At 56.0% G+C, this 26,254-nt stretch overlaps 3 protein-coding genes across 10 annotated transcripts; 1 reads left to right on the top strand and 2 right to left on the bottom strand.

Annotated features, from left to right (window-relative positions):
- Positions 1-789: 789 nt before the first annotated feature.
- LOC148649941 (afadin- and alpha-actinin-binding protein) lies at positions 790-5,840 on the bottom strand. 6 transcript variants are annotated; one of them, XM_088603181.1, is made up of 14 exons: positions 5,545-5,840; positions 4,791-5,129; positions 4,599-4,714; positions 3,472-3,663; positions 3,275-3,385; positions 3,066-3,189; positions 2,908-2,983; positions 2,358-2,496; positions 2,075-2,225; positions 1,889-1,998; positions 1,639-1,800; positions 1,344-1,458; positions 1,091-1,238; positions 790-1,011 (listed from the first exon to the last, which is right to left on the bottom strand). In XM_088603181.1, exons 2-14 carry the CDS (start codon positions 4,843-4,845, stop codon positions 918-920), a joined length of 1,593 nt encoding a protein of 530 aa, XP_088459307.1. In that variant the 5' UTR covers positions 4,846-5,129; positions 5,545-5,840; the 3' UTR covers positions 790-917. The 6 variants fall into 6 exon arrangements, with proteins under 6 accessions (XP_088459307.1, XP_088459302.1, XP_088459304.1 ...); XM_088603176.1 differs by having other exon boundaries at positions 1,091-1,458; positions 4,791-4,931; positions 5,015-5,129; XM_088603178.1 differs by having other exon boundaries at positions 1,091-1,458; positions 2,358-2,493.
- A 154-nt stretch (positions 5,841-5,994) lies between these two features.
- Positions 5,995-9,246, bottom strand: clpp (caseinolytic mitochondrial matrix peptidase proteolytic subunit). The gene is made up of 7 exons (XM_088603185.1): positions 9,169-9,246; positions 8,199-8,300; positions 7,972-8,043; positions 7,556-7,652; positions 7,174-7,361; positions 6,788-6,893; positions 5,995-6,640 (listed from the first exon to the last, which is right to left on the bottom strand). Exons 1-7 carry the CDS (start codon positions 9,178-9,180, stop codon positions 6,417-6,419), a joined length of 801 nt encoding a protein of 266 aa, XP_088459311.1. The 5' UTR covers positions 9,181-9,246; the 3' UTR covers positions 5,995-6,416.
- A 4,002-nt stretch (positions 9,247-13,248) lies between these two features.
- Positions 13,249-24,890, top strand: carm1 (coactivator-associated arginine methyltransferase 1). Of its 3 annotated transcripts, none has more exons than XM_088603159.1 (16): positions 13,249-13,494; positions 16,921-17,043; positions 17,182-17,288; positions 17,840-17,944; positions 18,046-18,156; positions 18,944-19,121; positions 19,720-19,810; positions 19,901-19,982; positions 20,471-20,556; positions 21,114-21,203; positions 21,612-21,749; positions 22,042-22,131; positions 22,241-22,353; positions 22,720-22,797; positions 23,202-23,276; positions 23,370-24,890. In XM_088603159.1, exons 1-16 carry the CDS (start codon positions 13,353-13,355, stop codon positions 23,507-23,509), a joined length of 1,749 nt encoding a protein of 582 aa, XP_088459285.1. In that variant the 5' UTR covers positions 13,249-13,352; the 3' UTR covers positions 23,510-24,890. The 3 variants fall into 3 exon arrangements, with proteins under 3 accessions (XP_088459285.1, XP_088459286.1, XP_088459284.1); XM_088603160.1 differs by having other exon boundaries at positions 13,250-13,494; positions 16,918-17,043; positions 23,202-23,270; XM_088603158.1 differs by having other exon boundaries at positions 13,250-13,494; positions 16,918-17,043.
- The last annotated feature ends 1,364 nt before the right edge of the window (positions 24,891-26,254 follow it).

Raw genomic sequence — 26,254 nt, 5'->3', positions numbered from 1 at the left:
ATAAAGGGCCATGTCGCTGAGAGCAGTATACTATAAACATGCCTGTAAAAGTGGGTTCTGTGACGTGTGATAGAGGTGTGAGTCATGTCTGCTGCTGCAGCACACAGACAGAAGAGGGAAGCATTTGCCTCAGGCATGACAGCAAAGAGAATCTCTACATTAATCTTGCCTGACAGTCCCGTTACAATAGGAGCTACAGTCCCAGTGCAGTAGAACAGTCCCGTTACAATAGGGGCTACAGTCCCAGTGCAGTAGAACAGTCCCGTTACAATAGCTGCTACAGTCCCAGTGCAGTAGAACAGTCCCGTTACAATAGGGGCTACAGTCCCAGTGCAGTAGAACAGTCCCGTTACAATAGGGGCTACAGTCCCAGTGCAGTAGAACAGTCCCGTTACAATAGGAGCTACAGTCCCAGTGCAGTAGAACAGTCCCGTTACAATAGGGGCTTCAGTCCCAGTGCAGTAGAACAGTCCCGTTACAATAGGGGCTACAGTCCCAGTGCAGTAGAACAGTCCTGTTACAATCCATATCCATATGGAGCTGTATAGAACAGTGTAGTGTGACAGTACAGAGCTGTAGCGTATAGATATATAGTCTTTAGGTATGAACAAGTCTATAAATTTAATCCTATATATTACTGACTTTATACACAGCAGTCCATGGGAGGTCAGAAGGGAACAAGTAGAGATACTGGAGAACAGGTCTGAGCTGTCATACTGCCCCCTGCTGGCACGCAGGAACACTGCAACACAGAGTTGCTAAGGACAAAGGTGTCAGTGCCACCAGAGGTTATAGGTCAACTCTTTATTCGATTTTTAAAAGTATTAAAACACAAAAACAATAAGGTAGTATTCCCATTCCTCTGGCCAGCTGGGACTGGGCTGGGCGCGGTGGTCACTCTGCATCCATCTCTCCATCTAGAAGGACACGTCCAGCTCCGAGGGCAGGTACGACCCTCGGGGCCCTGCCCAGGTCCAGTGCTCGGCCACTGCAGGGCTCCTCATGCTGGCCCTGCGTGTGGAGAGAGAGTGAGGGCGCAGGCCAGCCGCAGGGCCGGACCAGTCAGCGCCGTGACCCGTGTTGCGCTGACCTGCGTGGGAGAGGCAGCCTCAAAGTGCGGTAGAGCTCGGGCGTACTGGGGGTGCCCACCTCACCCTGGCCGGCCCACACCCTGACCCCCGACCCCGGAGTGGAGATGGCCGTCAGCCGGGAATGAGAGGGGGTGACTTGACTGAGACCTGGAAGAGAGAGTCGCACCCCGAGCCCACAGTCGCACCCTGAGCCCCACAGAGGAGGCAGATGCCCACAGTCGCACACCGAGCCCCACAGAGGCAGACACTCACTGAGTGGGCTGGGATCTTTCCTGCTGGCGAGAGGCTCCTGTGGGTCTAGGAGGGGCGACAGGCTGAGGAACTGCTGCTGCACGAGAGACGCCCTCTGCTGTTCAAACTGACGCCGCTGCAAAGACAGGGATAGGGACAGCATGAGGACAGTCGATTCAGGTGAGAGACGGGTATGAAGATGGACACAGCACGAGGACAGTAGGGATCAGCTGAGAGACATGTTTGACAACGGAGACAGCATGACCGAGTGCCGAGACAGGTGCCGCCTCCCCCATGATGCTCCTCCCCCCCTTACCTCATGGCCCAATCGGATGGCAGCCTCAGTGAAGCTCCGCCTCTCCCTCTGAAACCTATGCCTCTGAGAGTCCAGCTCCGCCCACCCGGCCTGGAGCCGCTCCCACTCCTCCAGGAAATAGGAGTCCGTGAGAGAGGGCGGGAGCGCAGGGGACACGCTGTCCTGGGCGGGAACGAGAGCATGCAGAGTAAGAGACGGCCTGCAGACAACACAACTGCGAAGGGCACGAACAGCACAGTAAGCAGCCAACCTGTAGCAGCTGTTGCTGCAGCCGGATCAGCTGGTGACTTTGCTCCAGCTCTGCCTCCAGCTGAGCCAGCTGCTTCTCCTGGTCTGTCCCCACAGCAGCCGAGGAGGGACCTGCGGACAGACAGATGGACTTAGAGCATGCTGTCTGATGCCACGCGATGTGACGGGACCCTGTGCGGGCCGTTACCGTGGACGGACAGCTCCTCCAGCCTCCCCTTCAGGCAGCTCCACACCTGCACCACGCCCCCTGTCACATGATCTCCCAGCGCCGCTTCCGATTGGCTCAGCTGCTCCCAGCACGGCACCGCCCCCTCTGCCTCTGCGCAGTCAAGGACAGCCTGGGAGACGGACAGGCTGAGCATTGGGGTCAAAGATGGGGGTGTGTCCCCGTGTCCTCCTCCCTCCCTCCCTCACCCTGCCCCCTCCTCACTCCCTAACCCACCCGCTGCACCCCCTCCCCCCTCGCTCACCCCGTCCCCCAGCGCAGTGGCCATGTCATGGCTAAGCAGGCACAGCAGAGAGGAGAGGCTCTGACGGCGAGACTCCGCCTCCTGCAGCTCTGCTTCCCGCCTCTCCAGCAGCTGACGCAGCACCTCCTCCCCGCCCCTGCTGGACAAGTGACATCACAGGGCATGACTGGACACACCCCCTAATGGACGAGTGACACAGCACACGGCATGACCCCACCCCCCCAGACAAGTGACATCACAGGGCATGACTGGACACACCCCCTCTTGGACAGTGACACAGCACACGGCATGACCCCACCCCCCCCAGACAAGTGACATCACAGGGCATGACTGGACACACCCCCTAATGGACGAGTGACACAGCACACGGCATGACCCCCCTCCCCAGCGAGATGACAGAGCACACAGGATAACAGGCCTAGAGGGAAGAGCGCCACCTACTGGTGCACCAGCAGCACTTCCAGCAGCAGCCTGGTTTCCCACAAGCTCTCCCCACCCCAGCGGTGCCGAACCTTTCCCAGTGCTGAGCCCCCCGGCCCAGGACACTCACCGGCCGTCGCCCCTCCCCACGCGGCCCGGGGCCCTCTTCCCGTCCGGCCGGGGCAGGAGGTTCAGGATCTCTATGCCTGGACAGGAGAGGCGGGGAGTCAGGGAGAGGACGGCCGCCTGCCCGGTTCTCCGAGCGCCGGTCGCCCCGAGCGTCCTCACCGGCCCTGCGGTCCCGCGGCTTGTCCACCAGCTGGGCCAGCCGGTCCTTCAGTCGGGCGGCCCTCTGCTCGCTGGCCCTGAGCTCGGCCGCCTGCTGGGAGCAGCGGTACTGCAGCCCCACGGTCTGCGCGGCGGGGTGGGGGAGGGAGACCTCATGAGCGCCCCGTTCGGTCGCTCCTGCGCCTCCGCCGGACCCTCGGCTCGCTCACCTGCTCTCTGTCGCTCCTCAGGGAGCGCTGCAGGGCGGCATTCTGCTCCTGCAGGCTCCTCCCTCTGTCCTGCAAGGCCGCCAGGTGGAGCTCTCTCTGCTCCAGCTTCTCCTGGGGGGGGGGGGCAGGGGAGGGGTCTGAGTGGCGCTGGAGCGGTTCCTCGCCCTGCCGCCGGCCTCACTCGGACCCGTGCTCACCTTCAGTGTGTGCAGCCTGGCCCTCAGTTGGCCACTCTCTCCGCGCTCCCTCTCGGCCTCCCTCAGTCTCTCCCGGTTCTGCAGGTGCAGCGCAATGAGCGACCGGGCGCAGTTCAGCAGCGCGGCCACAGGGGGGCGCCCTCTCCCAGCATCCTCCGTGCTCACTGAGGGCAGCCCCAGTGCCGCTGCCTCCTGCCGGACACAGGACAGCAGCTTGCCGACGCCGAGCGTTTTGGAGAACGACAGCAGCGGAGTGGGGTTCCACACTCAGGACCTGGGGGACCCCGTGTCTGCCCTGTCACCCCAGGGTGTCTGATGTGATTTCCTCACCTCACTTGCCTCTGTGCTCAGACCAGATCCGGGGAAAAAACCTCAGGGCGCCAGACCCCCCCCATACTGCCCGCGCACCCCGATTCCCAGCTCCGCAGCGCCCACAGAGAGCTCTCCCTGCTGGAGTGACTCCTGGGGCGCAGGGGAGAGGTCTCTCACCCCCTCTCCCCCAGCATCAACAGCAACTCTACATGTCTGCCCCCAGCAGGACATTAAGGTCAGTCAGCCTGCAATTAAGAATTACAGCCAGCAGCCATATCACCCTGCAACTCAACTGGAGCTCAGCAGCTGTAAGGCTGGCCATGCCCTGGATGGGAGACCTCCTGGGAAAAAACCAAGATTGTGGTCTATGTGGGTCCTAATGCCCCCCTATAATGACGGGGACACTATAATTTAAAAGGGCACCGTCCCCCGAATGAGACATAAAATTGAGGTCCTGACTCTCTGTGGTCATTAAAAATCCCAGGGCATCTCTCAAAAAGAGTAGGGGTGTTTCCCTGATGTCCTGGCCAAATTTACGCCCAGTCTTTACCAATAATTGCCTTCTTATAATCCCCATCTCTGAACTGGCTTCATTACTCTGTTGTCCTCCCCACTGATACTGTAGCTGGTGTGTGGTGAGTGGAGGGAGTCCCCATTAGCTGTAAGGCACTTTGAGTGGAGTGTCTAGAAAAGTGCTATATAAGTGTAAAGAATTATTATGAAGGCTGTAAAAGACCCAGGTCGGGGGGGAGAAACACTGATCTAGCCAAACCGAGACCCCGCAGAGTCACGCCAGGACCAAGCCCTGCACTAACGTTGATGAAGAGCTCCAGGTGCTGCTGGTCTCGCTGTGTCCAGGTGGGGGGGCTGTGGAGTCCGTCGCCCCTCGGCGGGGTGCGGGGAGGCGAGATGCGGAAGGTGTGCCGGAGGGCTGGAGTGAGAGAGGGGACACGGGGGTGAGAGACAGCGGTGGACACTCCCGGCGGAGAAGCGGGCCGGGCTGTTACCTGGAGAGTCCTGCAGGCTGGTGTCCGAGTCCGTCTGCCACAGTTTCTCCGCCATCTTCCCTGCAGTATCCTCAGTTCAAGTGCAATATCCGCTTACGCGGCGGCTGAGGTCACACGGTGATGCACTAGCGACAGGGACTCCTAATACCAGAGCAGTAATAAAGGTCACTGCGAGCTGACCCGTTACGACTGAGAACAAACCCACACGCCCAGGTGCCACTGACATCCAGACAATTCTTCGCTGTTCGGAGTTTCTCTCCTGTCCCGCCCGGGTCGAGCACAGATTCTCCCCGGGGTTCGGCTGCAGCGAGACTCCGGGACGTGTTTCTCTGGGGGTAACTGAAGGGAGGAGGGGGGGGTTATTAGAAATTTCGTCTCGAGGAGAAGATCACTAAAAGCGTGGAAATCAACTACCACGGGAATCAGCGCAGCCGGACTCTGCGTGAGGACGGCCCAATGCAAAGAAACAAGGGGAAAATAAATCATTTTAAACAGACAAGACGGAGCGCTTGCAGCCTGGACTCTCATACTGCACGGGCTTCCTGGCAGAGACACGCCTCTACACCTGGGACACAATCTCCCAGCTACTGGAAAACCCTTCCCGAGCTGGGCAAACCTGCACCTGGAACGTAACTGCTCCTATTCACTAAACTTCAAACACGCCTAGTGTTGTTCAGGGCGATTTTCTTTTCGCAAGAACACTGATTACCGCCCGCTGCTCTCTGGTGGAACTCGAACTCAAACTCAAACTCACCGCCTTGAACAACACGCAGAGAGTTTCGAATTGGAGAGATGCCAGGGCACCCGGCTGCTGCGCCGCTTTTCAATCACTTCTCCTTCACTGTGCGAGATAATGAGCCGCTGCTGACACACCTGGGAGCCGCTCTCCATTCACCTGAACCCACAGCGAAACGCGTTGGAGCTGGAAGGCAGACACGCGTGCCGATTTTGTCCGTCTTTCCAGCCAGCCAATCAGAATAAACCATCAAAGCACGGAGGTATCCAATAGGAACAGTCCCTCCTAGGCTTACCGGGCTTGTCCAATAAGAACCACCCCAGGTTCCTCCCTGTGGACCAATGAGAAGTGGTTGGCTGGTGTCCACACAGCCTCCGCTGCCCAGAGCTGCTCTGGTCTCAGGTCAGGTCCCACCTGGGCTCAGGTCCCGCACCCCCTCACATACAGAGACGCCTTGCAGCTGAGCTGTTCTGTCACACCTAGTTTATTGAATATCGAACAGACTGACTACAGCGCTGCAGGTAAGAAAGTATGTTCACCGGTCTTCATCAAGAAACGATTTGGTACATTTTTAATTTTTAAAAAAGTGACCGAACAGTAGAGACAGGTCAGTGGGAGACACTGACAGCAGGGTCCAACAGCAGCGGACAGGGAAAATGAGTCCGGGTGCGGGTCCGGGTGGGTTCTGCTGCAGGGTGCTTTGCTGCCAGTCTTGCCCACAGTGGCTCACTGCCTGTGTAGGAAGAGACTGGAGGGGCTCTCTCTGCTCTGTGCCACACCGCCAGCACAGTCGGCAGGTGCTGGTGGGAACAGGCCCGCCTCCTCAGTGTGAGAGCGCCCCCCGCAGGGCGGCTCTGACAGTGCGACTGCGGGAGCCGGGCAGCAGGGCGTCAGGGCTCAGGCTTGGCAGACGAGGCGGGGCTCCCCTGGGCAGGCTGAGGGTTGGTGGAGGGCTCGGTTGGGGTGCAGGGGGCACTGCTCGGGGTGGGCTCCTTCTGCAGCACTGCGGGCTCGTCCTCCCCGGCCTGGGGGGGGTGCACCAGGACCCTGTCGATGATGCCGAAATCCTGGGCCTCTATGGGACTCATGTACCTGTCCCGCTCCATCACACTCTCTGTGTGAGGGAGAGAGAGAGGACAGTGAAACACTGCTGAACACACACTCTCCCCCTTTCACCCTCTTTGCACATAAGCCGACACCCCTCCCTCTGTCCCTGTCCCTCTCCCTCCCTCTGTCCCTGTCCCTCTCCCTGTGCAGATACCTATGATGTGCAGAGCCTGGCCCGTGTGTTTGCTGTAGATGGTGTTAATCTGTCTCTTCAGCTTCAGGATCTCCTCTGCCTGGATGGCGATGTCTGTGGCCTGACCCTGCATGGATAGTGAGGGACAACACATTTCAGCTCAACATCGCAGCAGAGCACACACACACACACCATACAGCACACACTGCTCACACCACACACACACACTGCTCACACCACACACACACCGTACAGCACACACTGCTCAGACCACACACACACACCGTACAGCACACACTGCTCACACCACACACACACACACACTCACACACCGTACAGCACACATTTCAACTCAATATAGCAGCACAGCACACTGCCTTCTCTCTCCGCCATCTGCCCGCTCTCACCCTGGCGCCCCCCGATGGCTGGTGCACCATGATCCTGGCGTTGGGCAGCGAGTGCCTCATGCCGCTGGTTCCTGCTGCCAGGAGCAGGGAGCCCATGCTGGCGGCCTGGCCCACACACCAGGTGGAGATGGGGTTCAGGATGTACTGCATGGTGTCGTAGATGGCCAGCCCGGCTGTAACCACGCCCCCTGGAGGCAGGAGAATGCAGTACAGTTACAGGCTGTATCGATGGAAAAAGTTGAACACAATGAACTACACTGGCACCCAAATACAGCAGCTCCTCTCTCTCCCTCTGTGCGTCTTCCACCACAAACTGTTCCTTTCCTCTGATCTGTCCTGCCTCTCCAGGACACACACACTCTCGACAAGCTCGGCCGCTCACCAGGACTGTTGATGTACATGTGGATGGGCTTGTTGTTGCCTTCTGACTGGAGGAACAGCAGCTGAGCGATCACCAGGCTGGCCACAGAGTCATCGATCTGAGGGAGGAGGGAGAGAGAGGCGTAGGATGAGATGTGAGGAGAGAGGGGGCATTCACAGAGTGATAAGAGTAGGAGGGATTAACAGACGGGCTCAGTGACAGACTGGACAAATCAATAGAATAAGACAACAGCGAGAGAGAAGAGAGCAGCAGAGGCAATATAATACAGTCACATGGTCATAAACTGAGAAGATATGACAATAATAATAGCTCTGGGGTTATAAAGTGAGGTGCGCATTGAGGCAGAGAGCATCTCGCAGAGGGACAGACAGACAGAGAGAGAGTCACAGACAAACACAGGGAGGAGACTGACTGACCGGCCCCATCACGCAGATGATCCTCTCTCTCAGCAGCCGTGAGTAGATATCGTACGCACGCTCCCCTCGGCCCTGACCCGGGACAGAGAGAGACAGAGACCAGGAATGTGACACCTTCACAGGACAACACCGGCCTGATGTTCCTTGTTTCTCTCCCCGGGGCTGTGTGCTAAGGGCCCAGAATAGTCGTGTCTACTGAACCCCCCCCTCCTGCGATCCCTGCTTACCGTCTGCTCCACCACAATGGGGATGAGGGGGCTCCTGCAGGGGGCGCTGTGATGCATCGACCGACATCCCCTCAGCAATGACACTCCGGCGTGTAATAATCTCTGCAAGGAGCAGGAAGAGAAGAAGACAGATCAAGACAGGATTGTATTTATGTAGGCCTGTTGCTCCGAGAAATCACTGTATACAGTCTGCACTATTATTGAAGGGTAAGAGAGACCGGCATCTCTCTGTAGCACTCTGGAGCTACAAGGGCAGACGTGTCAGTGTCCTCGGTACAGCAATCTGGAACTACAGGGGCAGACGTGTCAGTGTGCTCAGTACAGCACTCTGGAGCTACAGGGGCAGACATGTCTGTCTCCTTGGTACAGCACTCTGACACGTCTGCTCCTGTAGCTCCAGTGTCCTCGGTACAGCACACTGGAGCTACAGGAGCAGACGTGTCAGTGTGCTCAGTACAGCACTCTGGAGCTAGATTGGCAGATGTGTCAGTGTTCTCGGTACAGCATTCTGGAGCTAAGGGAGCAGACGTGTCAGTGTGCTCAGAGATAGAAGACAACTGCAGTATCACAGTAACAAGAGCTGCACAAGAAGTTAGGTGTATATGTATAGTGTAAATTAATTTTATTAATGCCAGCCAAGATAACTATAATGTGTCACTGCACAAGTCCGTTAGTGTTGCAATAATGCCTCAGAAAAGTTTACAGGCGAAATGTCAACAGCACACACATTAGCAGCACGAAATACTACTAGTAACCAATGTTAAACCACTTAAATCCCGGCGTCCCCATGTCGGAGCTACACACGCGTCATTACACAAGACGAGATATAAAATATTTCCAAATGTCGCTCTTCCCACAGCCTCTGTGTGATTAAGAGTCTGCCAGCAGGCCTCGGGACTCCGGCGCAAAGGGAACAGACTCTGTGTGGAAACTCAACGTAAAAAGAAAAGTTCTGTGACTCGTAACTCACCCTGCTCAACATTGCAATCCTGTTTTTGCAAAACCGGAATCACTCTTTGACCCACTGAAGCCAGACAGTAAAACGCCGCGGGTCCCCGATCATGTGACAGTGTTGCCCGACTGTGCATCCTCTTTTAACCGCACCTTTTGGCCGGCCAGCCAGCCACACGGCAATATAAGATTTCATAAATATATACGCCATTTTCAGCCCGAATAAGAAAGGCTACAAAGTCATTTAAGTATGCATCTAGTTCTGGAGTTTGTTCCAGGTGTGGTTTTTAGTTAAAGTACAGAAACCACGTGACTGTTGATTTGGTAGCGCCACCTGCTGCTGCGTTTGTTCATGTTACTGCGGTTCAATGGTTTACAGATTGAGGAGACTGTGAACAGTTTCTTCACTGTACAGATTGAGGAGACTGTGGACAGTTCCTTCACTCTACAGATTGTGGAGACTGTGGACAGTTTCTTCACTCTACAGATTGTGGAGACTGTGGACAGCTTCTTCGCTGTACAGATTGTGGAGACTGTGGACAGTTTCTTCACTGTACACATTGAGGAGACTGTGGACAGTTTCTTCACTGTACACATTGAGGAGACTGTGGACAGCTTCTTCACTACAGATTGAGGAGACTGTGGACAGTTTCTTCACTGTACACATTGAGGAAACTGTGGACAGTTTCTTCACTGTACAGATTGAGGAGACTGTGGACAGTTTCTTCACTGTACAGATTGTGGAGACTGTGGACAGTTTCTTCACTGTACAGATTGTGGAGACTTTGGACAGTTTCTTCACTGTACACATTGAGGAGACTGTGGACAGTTTCTTCACTGTACAAATTGAGGAGACTGTGGACAGTTTCTTCACTGTACAGATTGTGGAGACTGTGGACAGTTTCTTCAATGTACAGATTGTGGAGACTGTGGACAGTTTCTTCACTGTACAGACTGAGGAGACTGTGGACAGTTTCTTCACTGTACAGATTGTGGAGACTGTGGACAGTTTTTTCATTGTACAGATTGTGGAGACTGTGGACAGTTTCTTCACTGTACAGACTGAGGAGACTGTGGACAGTTTTATCACTCTGCAGATGGTGGAGACAGGAGCAAGATGAGTAAATTAAGTGACAGCAGCAGAGCCTTTGTCCAGTCAGCAGAGGGCCTGTCAATCCAGGAGGAAAGGTCACAAGAAGACTGTGAAGTGGTGTCAGTGATCATTTTCAGGACAGAGTGGAAGACGACACTAGAGGAAATCTGAGCTAGAGAAAGCCTGTGTCATTGTGGAAAACACAGTCTGTTTGGATGAAAGAAACCATGTCTGGATTTGACTTAGGTACTAATTTCTGAATATGAGTTTTGCAAGTTAGAGCTGTATCCGGCCAGATGCCTGGATATTTGTGATCCGTGACTAGTTCAGATCCTCTGTGACTTATTCTGATTATCTCGGAATGTGAAACAGGCACCTCCTGAGTCCTCAGCAGAACAGCAACCACTTTGACCAGAAAGTACAGCCCGTACATTTACATGAATAAACCAATAATAAATAGATCACATGATGCTACATTCAATAAAACCCTTCAGTCATTAAGTAACTATCTGCACCTATGAAACTTGGCGCCATGTGAGACACAGCCTGAGTAATAGGCCTACACAGGATCTGTTCCATCATCAATTGCCTCTTGAGGAGTGACTGGCTGAAAACATTTCCTGATGTTTGGAAATGTGGAGGAACAGACGATCTGTGTACTGCAGTACCATGAAAGACCACCCACTGCTGATCAACATACAGGAAACAGCAGTCTACTACTGGATACATCTAAAAAGCAGTGACCCAAAACTGATACCACCCTGCTGAGCCAAGAGCTGAGCCCAACAAAGAGCCCCCTGAGCCAGCTGGTCCTGAGGCTCACTGACCCAAGTCACACCGACACTAACCAGCCTCAGGACAGCACTGCGAGAGCACCACAACTCAGACTCAAGCACATCACAGCACAGATCAAACAGCAATATCTCTCAACATACACACAACATAAGCTGGAATGCTACAGAATACTAAACAGACAATACACTCTAGCTGAATATCTGACCAGAAGAAGTACAGGCTCAGCGAGCACAGCCAGGCCATAGACAGAGGACACAGGCAGACCTGCCTGTCCAGAGAAGAGGCTCAGTGACCACAGCCTGGTCACAGAAACTGGACACAGGCAGACCTGCCTGTCCGAAGAAGATAGGTTGTGCTCCCAATGCCAGCAGGGAGAAGCAGAGACAGAGGTGCACCTTCAGCTGCAGTGTGAGAAATACTCTGGAATTAGACAAAAATTCTTCCCTAAAATAATAAAACGCATCCCACAATTCCCACACCTAATGGAATCAGAGGAGCTGGGAGAAAGGGGAAAACTCACTTGAGCTGGCAGCACAGTACGTGACATCAAACTCCTTAAATCTTACATTCGCACTGAAATGCTTAAAGTTTTCTATGTCTCGTGTTTGAATTTAGAAAGTGTCATCTTAACAGGATTAACATTTTTAAACGTTCTCTCTCTATCCTAGTTTGCAAGGCGGTCTCTGGCAGGAGCTGTCCAAACTCGTGTCGGTGAATATTTACAGGCACTGCATTCCAGAGGGATAGACAAGGAGGAACGAAGCAGGAGTTACACAGATCTCCTATGTGTTGTTACTGCATTTTTTATCTTTTATACGGCATTCAAGAACAGATTAACTGGAAAAATAAGGAAGGTCAATACTGACAGAGTTAAACTTATGTTTGAACAAACTCGACACTTTCTCAAATGGGGTATTTGGTTCCTTAGATTATGTTTGTTTTTGATATAATTTCTAAAGCCGTTGATTTTAAAAGTTAGATTTAAATTATAAAAATGCAAAACGTTCAAGCCACTTTGGTTTTTGGTCATGAAAGATCCTTTTTGCCCTTTGCTTTTAACGGTAAGGCACGACCTGCCAGCGATACACTTTCCGGGGGAAATGTGACAGCGAGGCGGCTACCGCTGAAAAGCCCGTAGAGCGGTTTCGGAGAGCTGGCGCTGCAGTCCGGGGCGGGAGGAGGCAGAGACGCGGACTGAACACACAGAGTCGTCGCTGCCGCAGGTCGGTCTGCGCGACTGCGCCCCGTTCCGTGTCCAGAGGTTGTGGGCTGGGAGCCGGGTGCTCGGTATGTCACCGGAGGGTCACCCAGAGTAGCTACGATTAGGCCGGTAGGCTGAGCTGGTGAATCCTCAAACGTAAGCGAGCTCCGCGGGGAGCGAACACATTTCTTCTCTTTCTGTGGATTGGCACCCCTCCGGTCCGACACCCCAAACATACACACACCCCCTCTGGCTCCGACACCCGACCACACACACCTGCTCTGACACCCCAAACATACACACACCCCTCCTGCTCCGACACCCCAAACATATACACACCCCTCCTGCTCCGACACCCGACCACATGTACCCCCTGCTCCGACACCCCAAACATACACACACCCCTCCTGCACAGACACCCTGACCACATGTACCCCCTGCTCCGACACCCCAAACACACTGCTCTAACACGGATACACACATCAACAGTATATGGCTAGTATAGATCATAATATCTGTCTGTTTAATTAACATTTCAATTGACATTATTAATGTCCAGTGCCTTCACAGACAGTACCAGTGTATGTGGTGGGAAATACGCCTGTTTTGAACTCAATAAAATCTATCAATCTGGAAGCGCGTGTGTGCTCCTGTAGTGTGGTACACTGGGGAGTGGCGGTGATGGGCTCCCGGGGGAGATCAGGGCACGAGACACAGGACTGTAATCCCAGAGTTATCCATAATATTTAACCTTAAACACAGGGGAGGGTTACAGTCAGAGCCTTAAAAATCATCAATTGCTTTTCACGAACGAGCAACGTGGTGTCAAGGACTAATTTGACGAATGCTTGGAATCGGTAGGCACCCTGGTCACTCTGATACGCTGGGGAGGGTAGGAAAGAGACATTATGACCCTTATTGCATTACCAGCTTTATTAACGTGGTGACGGCATTCGGAGTCAACTGCGGCGGGGCGGTACTGAACAGTAATGCGCCGACCGGCGCTAGGCGGCGCTCTCTCCCCACCCTGGCTCAGCGTGTGTGTGTGTGTGAGAGAGTGCGGGAAAGACGCTCACTCTGCGTGTCCGTCTGTCTCTCTTCCCCCACATCGAAGATGGCGGTGTCCGTGTTTCCCGGCGTGCGGCTCCTCTCCATCGGCGACGCGAACGGAGAGATCCAGCGGCACTCGGAGCAGCAGCCGCTGAAGCTCGAGGTGAAAACCACGCAGGACGCGGCCCTGCTCACCCTCTCCAACAGTGAGTACCACCCCCGGCGCGGCGCCTCCCCGCCCGGCGCTGGATGAATGCGAGCCTGTGTGCTCGGCACAGACCCTCGCTCTGCGCGCTAGCGGCGTGGCGTTTCCCGACACCTCGGATGTAACCCCGGTTTCCGTGCCGCCTGATTTCCCGAAGGCTTTTCCCGGAACACGCAGCCCGGGTTAGCCAGCCCGCTTTGCCAGGCGGGTTCGGGGCCCGGCGGCTCGCTGGAGCAGCCCGGCCCGGCTCTGCGCGCTTGTGCTGCTGAGACGCCGGAGTCCCGAACAGACTCGGAGCGCCCTGCTCGGGACGGAGCTGCGCCTGGTGTCTGTAACTGGTGTCCCTGGGTCGGCGAGTTGAGGGGGCAGAGGGGGGCTCGGTTGCGTTAGTACCTTATCGGTTACTGCGGAGGGACGGGTTTGCAGTCCCTGCCGCCCTGACCGAGGTCCGAGCTCTAGCTTGAAAGCGGCCTTGCGGCGACTCCGCACCGGCGAGCCGATCACCTTCCCCGGTCCAGCGGCTCCGGGTCTCGGCCCCGGCACGCCGCCTCGCCCTGGCCGCCACGGGGAGCCCCGTGTCGCGGTGATCCCCCCACCCTCATCGGCGGGGTGCGGGTGCTGCACATGGGGAGACGGACAATAGCCCGCACCCCTCTCTTCCCCGCCCCCTCCCTCTTCCTCTCGGCTTTGTTGCGACGTGAATGGCGCAGTCTAGAGACACAGAGGCCCCGGATTATATGAAGGCCCGAGTGCATGAAGGGGGATCCTCTGGCCAGGTGGCCGAGTCCTGTTTGGGGGAGGGGCACCTCCTTTTGTTGTGTCCCCCCCCCTCGGAGGAGACCCGTTGGGCCAACGGAGGCAGCGTCGTGGCCCGGGTGCGCACAGGGCCCGTCCGCTCCGCTGCTCTTAAAGGGCCAGCGTCTCATTTCCAGCTCCGCTTGTGTCGGGCGCCAGAGGCAGCGTGATGAGGGACCACTCAGAGTCGGGGTGCTCCTGCTCTGGGGGGCAGCTGGGCAGTAGCACGTGTCCGTGATGCCCCGCACGATTCGCGTGTTCCCGTCCATCGCTCTCGACCCGGCACTGCAGGAGCCCCAGCCGGGTCCGAAGCCCGGGGATGGATCAGGCTGCTATGAAGGGGGAGTTGGGGTGCTCGGCCGTGGACCCGGAGGGGTGTGCGTGGTTTGTGCGAGTCTAAGGGTCGGGTAAACGAAGCCCAGCGATCAGCTGATTTGCGCCGGTACGGCCGGTGGAAATGGTGCTGTGCAGCCGCCTGAAAAGCGAACTGCGATGGAGATGCGTTTGGCTGGTCGTTTTCAGCAGCGCGAGGGCTGAATTCTTCTGGAGCGCGGACGGACAATGCGCTGCCCCTCACCGGGGGCGGCGCTTGCTTCGTTTTCTCAGCGGCGGTGCCCTGTGATTCGGTGCCCATCTTGAGTGACAGGGGCCGCAGCCAGTCGTGAGGCGGCGGCGGGGAGGTGTGTCGGCGCGGGGCTGTTGATGTTGACTGGAAGAGGGTCCGTCCCCTGCTCGCCATGCGTGGAGAACTGGGCAGCTTGAGTGGTACTTGTCAGAGTCCTAATTCTTATTAACTAGACTGCTGGAAAGATCTCCAGGTCTGTTTCTGAGGATTTTAAGATGTTGGACTACCTGGTGAAAGCAGAAGCAGTTTAATAAGACGATTATGCAGTGCAAGATGAGTACAGCTATTTTAGTTTCAACGTCAGTTCTAAAACGTTTGCATGTCTGGAGCTGCCTTCACCCTGAAGGGCCTCTCCTGACGACCATGGCTTAACGTGGGGTTTCCCACTCCTGGTCCCGGGGTCCCCCACCTGCTGCTCAAAGCCGAGCTCTTTAGCCTCTAAAGGGATCCTTAATCGAAGCAGCTGGAGCTCGAACCTTGGCCACTTTCTTTCTACTCTGTCTGGAGCTCTCAGGTGATCTTGCAGAAGCTATGAGGCGGCTTCCTACGTGCTCCGGACCTAAAGCTGTATTGAAGTGTCCGAATGAAACGTCAAGCACACGACGGGTGTGAGATAAGATCACTTTATTGGCCATATGCAATTTCTTGCATTAGGAATTTCTTTTTGCATACTCCAGCTTGCTCCCCATGAGACACACAGACAGGGAGAGAAGCTGGGGGTCAGAGCACAGGGTCAGCCATTGTACATCACCCCTGGAGCAGTTGGGGTTAAGGGCCTTGCTCAGGGGCTCAACGGAGTAGGATTCCTCTGCCGGCTGTGGGATTTGAACCTGCAACCTTCCAGCCACAGGCACAGATCCTTAACTAGGTGTGGTTATTTAATCGAGCGCTCAGGTGGAACAGAACCAGGCAGGTGTGTGGGACTGGGAGGGCTGGTCCAGTTTCTCCTGCGGAATGGCGTCTTGTCACCATAGTGGGGCGCCTGCTTGGACATTCATCTCCACAGGCCAGAGCGCCACCTGCTGGGCTCCTGAGCTCTGAGCGGATCTGCACAACCTGGAGGGTTTTGTGTTGTGTGGCAGTAAACGTGATGGGCATATTTGTGGCATTCATTAATATCGCTGTGGCTGTATGAAACACTCCTCTTGACGATGTCAGCTTGTAACAACAGTTAATGACCCCTTTGACACTCTTACCTGGCAGCGAATATGGTTTTGTTGATTATTTTAAAGAAAAAAGCAGCCAAGGATTGGAACGGCGAAATTAACTGAGGAATAGTTTTAAAATGGAAAGCTCATCATTTTGATCCTGCATTCTGCTACACAAGTGAGCTGCGAACTGCTGTGTGAGTGAAGGAAGGGACAGCAGTGGCCCCCCAGGAGGCGCTGTATCTGTGCCTGCAGCAGCAGTCTGCCGTGGCGTCAGGGAGCACATGAGGGGAACCAGCTGGGGACGCCAGCAGTGGCGGGGTGGCACGGACAGCCACTGCAGTGCCCTTGCCTGGACACCAGTGACCGGAGCGGTGGCTCTGTGGCTAAGGATCTGCGTCTGTGACTGGAAGGTTGCCAGTTCAAATCCCGTGGCTGGCAGAGGAATCCTACTTCCCTGGGCCCCTGATCAAGGCCCTTAACCCCAACTGCTCCAGGGGCGCCGTACAATGGCAGACCCTGCGCTCTGACCCCAAGCTTCTCTCCCTGTCTGTGTGTCTGTGTCTCCATGGAGAAAAGCTGGGGTATGCGAAAAGACGAATTCCTAATGCAAGAAATTGTATAACGCTAATAAAGAAACATTATTATTATTATTATTATTATTATTATATCTCCTGATGTTTCTTTTCTGCTGTCTGTGCTCGTGAAACTGCGCCCCGTTTGTATGGGGGAGTCCTGGGGGCAGCAGGGCTCGCCGGTCTGCAGGGGTGACCTGCTGTAGTCCAGCGCGGTGGGGGTGTTTGAGAGTGAAGATGTGCGCGGGCTCTAACATCTGTGTGCGTGCTGCGTGTTCCAGCAGAGGAGACCTGCGTGTTCAAGTGCTCGGTGTCCCGGGAGACGGAGTGCAGCCGCGTGGGGAAGCAGTCTTTCATCGTGACGCTGGGCTGTAACAGCGTGCTGCTGCAGTTCTCCTCCCCCACAGGTACCCCCCTCCCCCTCGTCCTGTCAGTGTGTGTCTCTGTCTTTCTCTCTGTGAGCGCCTCCCCCTCCCTGTCTCTGTCAGGTGTGCACTCTAGTGTGCGTTGCTGTATTGTCACCAGTGGGTTGTGCTTCATTCCAGAGTTCTGTTCCTTTTATAACATCCTGAAGAACTGCCGTGGTCACAATGTAGAGCGCTCCGTCTTCAGCGAGAGGACGGAGGAATCATCTGCTGTGCAGTACTTTCAGGTACAGAAGCACTGACCCTGACTGTTGTGGACGTATCCTCTTAGCCACTGACTCTGACTGACCGAGCAGTTGGACACGCTGCTACATCTACTGACACCCCCACTGAGCCTCACGGATGGACCAGTGGACACATGGACACATCTATTGACACCTCCCCTGAGCCTGACTGATGGACCAGTGGACACATGGACACATCTACTGACACCCACACTGAGCCTGATTGATGGACCAGTGGATATGTGGACAGATCTACTGATGCCTACAGACCCTGACTGACTGGACCACTGGACACATGGACACATAGATTGACTGATGGACCAGTGGACACATGGACTGACCCACTGATACTGATTGCACCAGCAGACACATGGACACATCTACTGACACACCCATTGACCAATATCGATGAACCAGTGGGCACACTTGACAACCGGACTGACCCTGACTCCTGGACCGTTGGACACAGGGACAGGCCCCTGACCTGCCTGGTCTAGACTGTAGTCTTGCTCTGGGACTCTGGCTGAGCTCTGTCTCTCCTTCCTCCTCTGCAGTTCTATGGCTACCTCTCCCAGCAGCAGAACATGATGCAGGACTACGTGCGGACCGGGACATACCAGCGAGCCATCCTGCAGAACCACACGGACTTCAAGGACAAGGTAGCGGGTCAGGCGGCGGCTGGACTGGTTGTGGGTGCTGGTTCTGCACCAGGGCTGCCGAGTCTGTATGAACCATGAACCCCCCACCCCGTATCCCTCAGGTGGTCCTGGACGTGGGCTGCGGTTCCGGGATCCTGTCGTTCTTCGCCGCGCAGGCGGGGGCCAGGAAGATCTACGCGGTGGAGGCCAGCACCATGGCGCAGCACGCTGAGGTACCTGGGCACCGAGCACCACTGCCCTCTGTTGGGAGAGCAGAGCAGAGTAGAGGAGTTTATTCCCGTATCTACACGTACGTGGGATCTGTCAGGATGGTGCGGGACAGCAGACGGCACAGGACAACAGGCAACAGCACACGATATAGACAGTACATTACAAACATAATTATAACAACAGGACAATCAATGTGTCGTGGACAACAATGTGTAGTAGTGAAAACAAAAACATGCCAAAGGTCCACAGTGCAGACGTGCATCGAGTCTGAGGCATTGCAGTTAGCTGTGAAGGGTGTGTACTATGAGTACTGCAGTGGAGGAGAAGCTGTTCTTAAGCCTGGTGGTCTGTGCTTTAATGATGTGGTACCACTTGCGCAGGGGGGAGGACAGTTTGTGGCCGGGATGGTTGGGATCCTGAATGATGGATTGGGCTTTATTGCAACAGAGGATGGTGTGAGTCTCACTGATTGATGGTGAATCACGTCCTATAATCCTCTGTGCCGTTGACACAACCCTTTGTAGTGCGTCTTTGTCGTGCACGGTAGTATTGCTGTACCACACAGTGATGCCACTAGTGAGGACACTTTCTATGGTGCTGCGGTAAAAGTTCATGAGGAACTTCTTCCCCAAACTGCATTTCTTTCAGCTCCGCGGAAAGTACAGGCGCTGTTGTGCCCTTTTCAGGCTGGCTCCAGGGCTGGGAGGGGGTTCAGGGTAGGCTTGTGGGGCTCTGTGCAGAGGGAGGAGAAATGATGATGCCCTGTGCTAACCCCGTCTCTCTGCCCAGGTCCTGGTGAACAGTAACGGGCTGTCGGACAGGGTGGTGGTGATCCCTGGGAAGGTGGAGGAGGTCTCTCTGCCTGAGCAGGTGGACATCATCGTGTCGGAGCCGATGGGGTACATGCTGTTCAACGAGCGCATGCTGGAGAGCTACCTGCACGCCAAGAAGTTCCTCAAGCCCAGCGGTGAGAGACAGGCTGCCCCCTGTCCACGTCTCTCCGCTCTGTGCTTTCTGACACACCCTACCCCTCAGGCTGGCCACTGGTCTCCCATGAGCACATCTCTCCCTGTACTGCTCTGTGCTTCCTGTCCGACAGACCCTAACCCTCAGACTGTCCCCGGTCCCTCTCTGCTCTGTGCTTCCTGTCTGACAGACCCTAACCCTCAGACTGTCCCCGGTCTCTCTCTGCTCTGTGCTTCCTGTCTGACAGACCCTAACCCTCACACTGTCCCCGGTCCCTCTCTCTGCTCTGTGCTTCCTGTCTGACAGACCCTAACCCTCACACTGTCCCCGGTCCCTCTCTCTGCTCTGTGCTTCCTGTCTGACAGACCCTAACCCTCAGACTGTCCCTGGTCTCTCTGCTCTGTGCTTCCTGTCCGACAGACCCTAACCCTCACACTGTCCCCGGTCCCTCTCTCTGCTCTGTGCTTCCTGTCCGACAGACCCTAACCCTCAGACTGCCTCTCTCTGGTCTGGAGCTCTGTGTCAGTGGAGCTCTGCGTTGTAAAGCCCAGTCAGTTTTCGGCGACTCGTCCGGCTGATCTCCCTCCCTCTGCCCGCAGGTAACCTGTTCCCCACGATCGGCGACGTGCACCTCGCCCCCTTCACCGACGAGCAGCTGTACATGGAGCAGTTCACCAAGGCCAACTTCTGGTGAGGGAGGGGGGATCTGAGGGTGCGGTACTGTGGTGCCGTCAGCCCTGCCCTCTGTGCTGAGACCCTGTGCCACCCCTGTCTCTGCAGGTACCAGCCCTCCTTCCACGGAGTGGACCTGTCAGCGCTCCGGGGCGCGGCCGTGGACGAGTATTTCCGCCAGCCCATCGTGGTAAGAGGCAGTCGCCCCGAGTTTGTAGCAGGGCGCCATGCTTTCCGGTCCGAACTCCTGGGGCTCCTCTTACCTGGCCCCTGGAGAGCACCAGTCCTGCATCATCCTTGAACCCCGGGCTTGTAAACGCTAAGATCATTTAACCACTTAAGCAGGCGACTTGCTCAATTACGTAGTTTGGTGATTATTTGAAATGGAAATCGCTGAGTGAGGATCTCGGCTGTGACCGATACTGAGCGAATCAACTTGGTGAATCGATCCGAACTCAGATTGAACGTTCCAGATCTTTATAACGGGTGGATCGGTGAGACCTGCTGGATGGTGGCTGTCCAGGACAGGACAGGTTGGCCGCTCCTGGTGTAGATGGACACTTGAGCTTTCTCGGACCTGAGGCAGTATTTCTGGGACACCCGGGGGAGACCTCAGATTTCGTCTATCTATGGCTTCAGGAACATGTTTCTCTCTCTTCCCCCTCCCCTCTCTCCCAGGACACCTTTGATATCCGAATCCTGATGGCCAAATCCGTGAAATACACAGTAAACTTCCTGGATGCGAAAGAAGATGACCTACACAGGTAAGTCACTAGGGTGACACTGGGTGTGAATTGCCCCTGTCCATCAAATACATTCCTGGATTTACTGGAGTGTCCTAGGCTGACAGTCTGATGGAACTAAGTCTCTTAAGTCTGAAGGCGGTGTCCTCACTGACAGGCTGAAGGAACTGAGTCTCTTTAGTCTTGAGCAGAAAGGACTGTGAGGAGACCTGATTTAATTTAAAAAAAAATTCTGATAGTTAACAAAATACTTCTTCAGAACAAACAGTGAAACATGGGCTAGAGGACACAGGTGGGAACTACATAGGAGTGCATATAAAACTGAGATCGGGAGGCTCCCCTTTGCACAAAGGGTTGTGGGGGTGTGGGACAGACACACTGCTCAGCCCTGCTGTTGAAGCAGATACCCTGGGTTCTTTCAGGAAGTGTGTGGATGAGATCCTCAGTACAGACAGCTGTTCATTATTACAAGCTGGAAGGCTGCTCTTGTGTCTTGCGTGCAGTTCGATGCATGCGGGTGGATGGTCACAGTGTTCCATCATGGCTGATTTTTATTTTTACCTTGGCCTCTCCCTCAGGATAGAGATCCCGTTCAAATTCCACATGATGCACTCGGGGCTGGTCCACGGGCTGGCCTTCTGGTTCGACGTGGCGTTCATCGGCTCAGTGTGAGTACTTCCTGTTCTCAGACCCTTCTCCCGGCAAACCAAGACGGAGATTTCGTCTTTGGAATAAAGAAAGGCGGGCAGATGACGTTGACAGGTTAACCTCGTCTCTCGCTCGATTTCGCGAGGACAGCAGCAGGCTTTTATTCTCGAAGAGGAGTAAAATTTCCATACAGAAACGTACATTTATGATTGGTCAATACCAGTTTACCATGTAAGGTTTAACAAAGTCAGAACGTTATGCAGTTTGGTCAGCCTTGGGCAATTAACCAAGACCTCTCATTAGCTAAGACCCTATTCCCTTGCACACTGGTTCCTTCACCGTCCAGCCCCACTGCCTGGGGGTCTCCATGCCCACATTGTATTAAAGGTTTGGTTCTGACCCACTCTCTCTCCTTCACCCCCTCCCAGGATGACAGTATGGCTCTCCACAGCGCCCACGGAACCGCTGACCCACTGGTACCAGGTCCGCTGTCTCCTACAGTCGCCTCTCTTCGCCAAGGCGGGTGACACGCTGTCTGGCACCGCCCTACTCATCGCCAACAAGAGGTAAGGCCACCGGGCCAGAACCAGGGCTCCTAGTCTCGGCTGCGCATGCCGTGCCCTGAGGACACCCCGAGAAACCTGACCCTTCTTCGGAGTTACCGTGTCATCAGACACCCGTTGACTGATCGCTCTGTCTCTGCAGACTCTTCAGGGTGCTGCAGGTTTTGCTGTGAATGAGTGTATGGTTGAGTGTACTGAACAGGATTTAGGCGTCACCCAGTGTCACCTGACCCTGAGCCCTTTATTCTGTGGTGCAACAGGCCAGAATGACCTTGGCTTCTCTTTACCTTCGCAGACAGAGTTACGACATCAGCATCGTTGCACAGGTCGACCAGACGGGCTCCAAATCCAGCAACCTCCTGGACCTCAAGAACCCCTTTTTCAGGTGGGGCTGCTGGTGGGAGGGGGGCTCCCCCTGCATGGGCAGCACAATTGGTGTTGACAGTGGGATTTTTTCCGGCAGGTGCTCACTCATTGGGTGCTGTGTGTTTCAGGTACACGGGAGCGAACCCAACTCCTCCCCCTGGCTCTCATTACTCCTCCCCCTCTGAGAACATGTGGAATACTGGGGGTGCATACAGCATGAGCCAGGGCATGGCTGTGTCAGGTACCCCTGAGAGACATGGGCCCACACACACTGAGAGAGACAGAGACACGGGGGCCCCCCCCACACACACACACTGAGAGAGACAGACACGGGGCCCCCCCACACACATACACTGAGAGAGACAGAGACACGGCCCCCCCCCCCACACACACACACTGAGAGAGACAGAGACACGGGGGCCCCCCCACACACACACTGAGAGAGATAGAGAAATGGGCCCACGCGCACTGAGAGAGACAGAGACACGGGGCCCCCACACTCACGCACTGAGAGAGACAGAGACACGGGGGCCCCCACACACAAACAGTGTTCAGATTTGCTTTCTGTTGCGAACGGTGGTGTAAACTTGACCTTCGTGTCCCTCAGGAATGCCGACTGCATATGACCTCAGCACCGTCATCGCCAGCGGCTCCTCCGTCTCGCACAACAACCTCATCCCCCTCGGTACGCAGAGAAATGCCGACTGACTACCTGACAGACGTTCCGCAGCCCAGTGTGGGGCAGGACTGTGTTCTGAGTGGGAGCCCCCCTTGTGGGGCAGGACTGTGTTCTGAGTGGGAGCCCCCCTTGTGGGGCAGGACTGTGTTCTGAGTGGGAGCCCCCTTGTGTGGCAGGACTGTGTTTTGAGTGGGAGCCCCCCTTGTGGGGCAGGACTGTGTTTTGAGTGGGAGCCCCCCTTGTGGGGCAGGACTGTGTTTTGAGTGGGAGCCCCCCTTGTGGGGCAGGACTGTGTGTCTGTGCTGTGTATGTGTGTGCATGTGCTGCATGTCAGTGTGTGTGTGTTATGAGTGCTGCTTGTCAGTGTGTTGGCTCTGTACCGCTCGTAATGTGTCTCCCTCCGTCTCCAGCGAACACAGGGATCGTGAACCACACTCACTCTCGGATGGGATCCATCATGAGCACGGGCATCGTCCAGGGTGAGAGTGAGTTTCTGCCGGGGTTCCTGTCAGTATGGTGGCCCTGGTGCCTGTGGTCTGTTGATTGAAACGATTTCCTGTCTCTCCCCCCCCCCCCAGGAGTGTCGGCGGTCCAGCCTGGTGCCAGCAGCAGCAGCGCTCACTACTCCCTCAACAGCCAGTTCACCATGGGGGGGCCGGCCATCTCCATGGCGTCACCCATGGCGATCCCTAGCAACACCATGCACTACGGCAGCTAAGCCCCGCCCATTTCGACCCCTGCCCCGCCCCCTCTGAACTGACAACCCAAAGGAAACCAAAACCACGGTCTGCTGCTTCCTCGCGCCTCCTCCACACCCTCACCTGCTGGGCTGGTCCCCCCTTCCCCCGTCAGACTCCTGCCTCTCGCCCCAGGGGTGCAGCTGCTCCGCCCGAGGGGGGCCTTCCTGTTGACTCGCCCACCCTGCTGTCGCTGCCAGGGAGGCGGGTCCCGTCGAACGTGCAGCCAATGACATGAACGCAGCAGCCCGTCAGGGAGTGACAGACCGGTGGGTCAGCCAATCGGCGGACTCCCACTGATGAATGAATTGTTTTGCCACCCCCTCCCCCATCCCCTTCTTCTTTGTGTCTCCTGTTTCACCCCTTGCCCCTCTGAACTGAACCAGGTTCCCCACTGGGGTCCCTCTTACACCGAGCAGCAGCTTTGCTTCCTCTTCTGTCCACAAGAGGCCAGCAGTTCCCCTCCCTGCCTGCTCCCCGGCCTCAGGACTGGGCTGGCTGTGGTTCTCTCGTTCCTCCAGTTGTAGATGTGCAGACACGCTGGAAAGCTGGACTAGACCCGTCTGTCTGTTCGTCTCGGTGCCCGACTGGACCCCCGGCCCCCCGCCTCCTGGTTTCCGGTGGGTTTGGATTGTTCCCGTCGCTGTTCGGGCTCCATCCGTCTCTCCTGGCTGCGCCTCCAGGCCGTTTTGAGGCCGTGTCCTCGGTGCCGCTGTGTGCAGTCCGCGGGCCCGCTCCGACCGGGGTTACGGACCAGAACCCGGAGCCGTCTGGCGCCCGAGAGAGCCCTCGTCCCGCCCTCGTCCGGCCCCGTGTCCGTCTACAGCCTCCCGTGGCCACGGCTCTCGGGCTCGTCCTGATTTGGTACCCCCCTGCCCGCATCCAGCACGAGCGCCCGGCTCTGGTGTCGTCGCGGCCGACCGCCGGGCCGGGCCTGACTGGGCCGGACAGCTGAAGAGGGCGCGATTGGGGGCGGTTCTCTCTCCTGGGGGGCGCGGAACGAGGAAGACGGGCCACCTGGAATTCTGCAGCTGGACAAGAGAACAGCAGCGTGACTCTGTTTACAGCCCCCCGTCCCGTCCTCACAACTCCCCCCCACCCTGGCGCCTCCTGTCCGGCCGCTGACCGCTGACCGCGGCCTGAGACACTGAGACGGGGGGCCAGGGGCCAGGCCGTCCTCCGCAGAAGAGCTCCGATTTCCTTTCTGAGTTTTGGATTTAGTAACTTTTAAAAGAGAAGAAGAAATTGTGTCTGCTAGTTTGTAGAGTTAATGTTTTTTTTTTGTTTTTCTTTCACATAAAAAAAACAAAACCATAAAAAAAGGAGACAGTGGAGTGAAATAAACGTTGGCGAGTTCCTGTACGGTCTGGCTCTGTATCTGTCCTCAGGCGAGCCTCTCCCTCAGTCCAGGGGTCCCCCCAGGGAGCCTCTCCCTCAGCCGTGTGGGGTCCCCCCCCAAGCCTCTCCCTGAGCGGTGGGTTCCCCCCACTGTACCTCTCCTACAGCCATGGGGTCCCCCCCACTGTACCTCTCCCTCAGTCCAGGGGTCCCCCCAGGGAGCCTCTCCCTCAGCCGTGTGGGGTCTCCCCCCAAGCCTCTCCCTGAGCGGTGGGTTCCCCCCACTGTACCTCTCCTTCAGCCTCGAGGTCCCCCCCACACTATACCTCTCCCTCAGCTGTGGGGTCCCCCCCCTCAGGAATTCTCGGGGGTCAGTGAGGGCTCGAGGGTTAACCCTTCGCTGCCCACTGTGTCTCCCCGCTGGAGTGCTGGCGGGGAAGTGTCTGCCGCACCAGGCTGGCAGTGCCCATCGCTTCAGAAGGTCAAGAGCATCAAAGAGCTAAGTGCTTCTCCACGCCCTGAGTGAGTGGGTTCCAAGGAGCCGTTTCATGAAGCCCACTCAGTTCCCAGGGCTTGTATTTCACCGTGGGATTCTCCGTGCCGCGGTCCCGTCGGAGTGGAAAAGCAGAAGGGATGATGCCCACGACGCAACACGAGGCAAAAAAAAACAGAGCTGATGAGCAGCAGCACCTGTTCCAGCACACGGGGCAGAGGGGTATCCCCTGGGGCAGAGGGCAGCCATCACAGTTCAGCAGACGGGTAGTTCAAAATGTCAGGACTTGGGGTCCGGGTTCACTGGGATGTGTCAGGTGTGTGAACCCTGACGCTGTAGTTCGTTTGCTGCACAGACTCGTTAATGTTGGTCATGGGGATCAGAAGGAGTGGTCCTTACCCTGCACACATTAATGTTCAGACATTAACGGTAAAGAGAATTTTAGGAAAAGTACTGACAAGAGTGCAATGTGCTGCCACCTACTGTTGCACACACTGTAGCACAAGAGCAAAACTAATTTGCGCGGAGTTAATGAAGCTTCTGAATATAAATCCAAACAGGGTACTGACATCCTGCACAGAGCCTCTGGCTTGAGAACAAGGTCAGGTTCGTTCCCCCCCAAGTTGCAGGAGGGCACATTCCCAGGATGCTCTGCTCCTGAAAGGGTGAGCAGAGGGAGCGCTCAGCTGCGCGGGGGCTGTCCCTCCTCTCCCCCAGAAGACCTTGAACTGTGCCTTGAAACAGTTTGCGCTCATTTTCCAACCCTCTTCTGCTTGAATCCCCATTAGCAGTGTCACAAGGTGAGCTCTTGCGTTGTCACTGCTCGGTACCGGCCCAATGGGGTTAATTAGAGCTCAGAACAGACGCACCTGGGGAGAGGAGACGTCGGTCATGT

The sequence above is a fragment of the Lepisosteus platostomus genome, chromosome 13 (assembly GCF_059453375.1).
Source record: "Lepisosteus platostomus isolate fLepPlt1 chromosome 13, fLepPlt1.hap1, whole genome shotgun sequence".
NCBI lineage: Eukaryota > Metazoa > Chordata > Actinopteri > Semionotiformes > Lepisosteidae > Lepisosteus > Lepisosteus platostomus.
Note: the sequence above shows the minus strand (reverse complement) of the source record. Positions and strands in the feature narration are given on the sequence as shown.

Bases quoted from the DNA above. Each gene is read 5' to 3' on its own strand.
- LOC148649941 (XM_088603176.1), bottom strand. From the start codon at position 4,845: ATGGCGGAGAAACTGTGGCAGACGGACTCGGACACCAGCCTGCAGGAC. The intron at 3,386-3,471 runs GTGAGCACGGGT...CCCCCCCCCCAG, and splicing joins CCAGGCTGCACACACTGAAG to GAGAAGCTGGAGCAGAGAGA. The intron at 1,012-1,090 runs GTCAGCGCAACA...CTCCACACGCAG, and splicing joins AGGCTGCCTCTCCCACGCAG to GGCCAGCATGAGGAGCCCTG.
- clpp (XM_088603185.1), bottom strand. The intron at 8,044-8,198 runs GTAAGCAGGGAT...GTCCCGGGTCAG, and splicing joins CCATTGTGGTGGAGCAGACG to GGCCGAGGGGAGCGTGCGTA. The intron at 7,653-7,971 runs GTCAGTCAGTCT...CTCCTCCCTCAG, and splicing joins TCATCTGCGTGATGGGGCCG to ATCGATGACTCTGTGGCCAG.
- carm1 (XM_088603158.1), top strand. From the start codon at position 13,353: ATGGCGGTGTCCGTGTTTCCCGGCGTGCGGCTCCTCTCCATCGGCGAC. The intron at 22,132-22,240 runs GTGGGGCTGCTG...TGTGTGTTTCAG, and splicing joins CTCAAGAACCCCTTTTTCAG to GTACACGGGAGCGAACCCAA. The intron at 23,277-23,369 runs GTGAGTTTCTGC...CCCCCCCCCCAG, and splicing joins GGGCATCGTCCAGGGTGAGA to GAGTGTCGGCGGTCCAGCCT.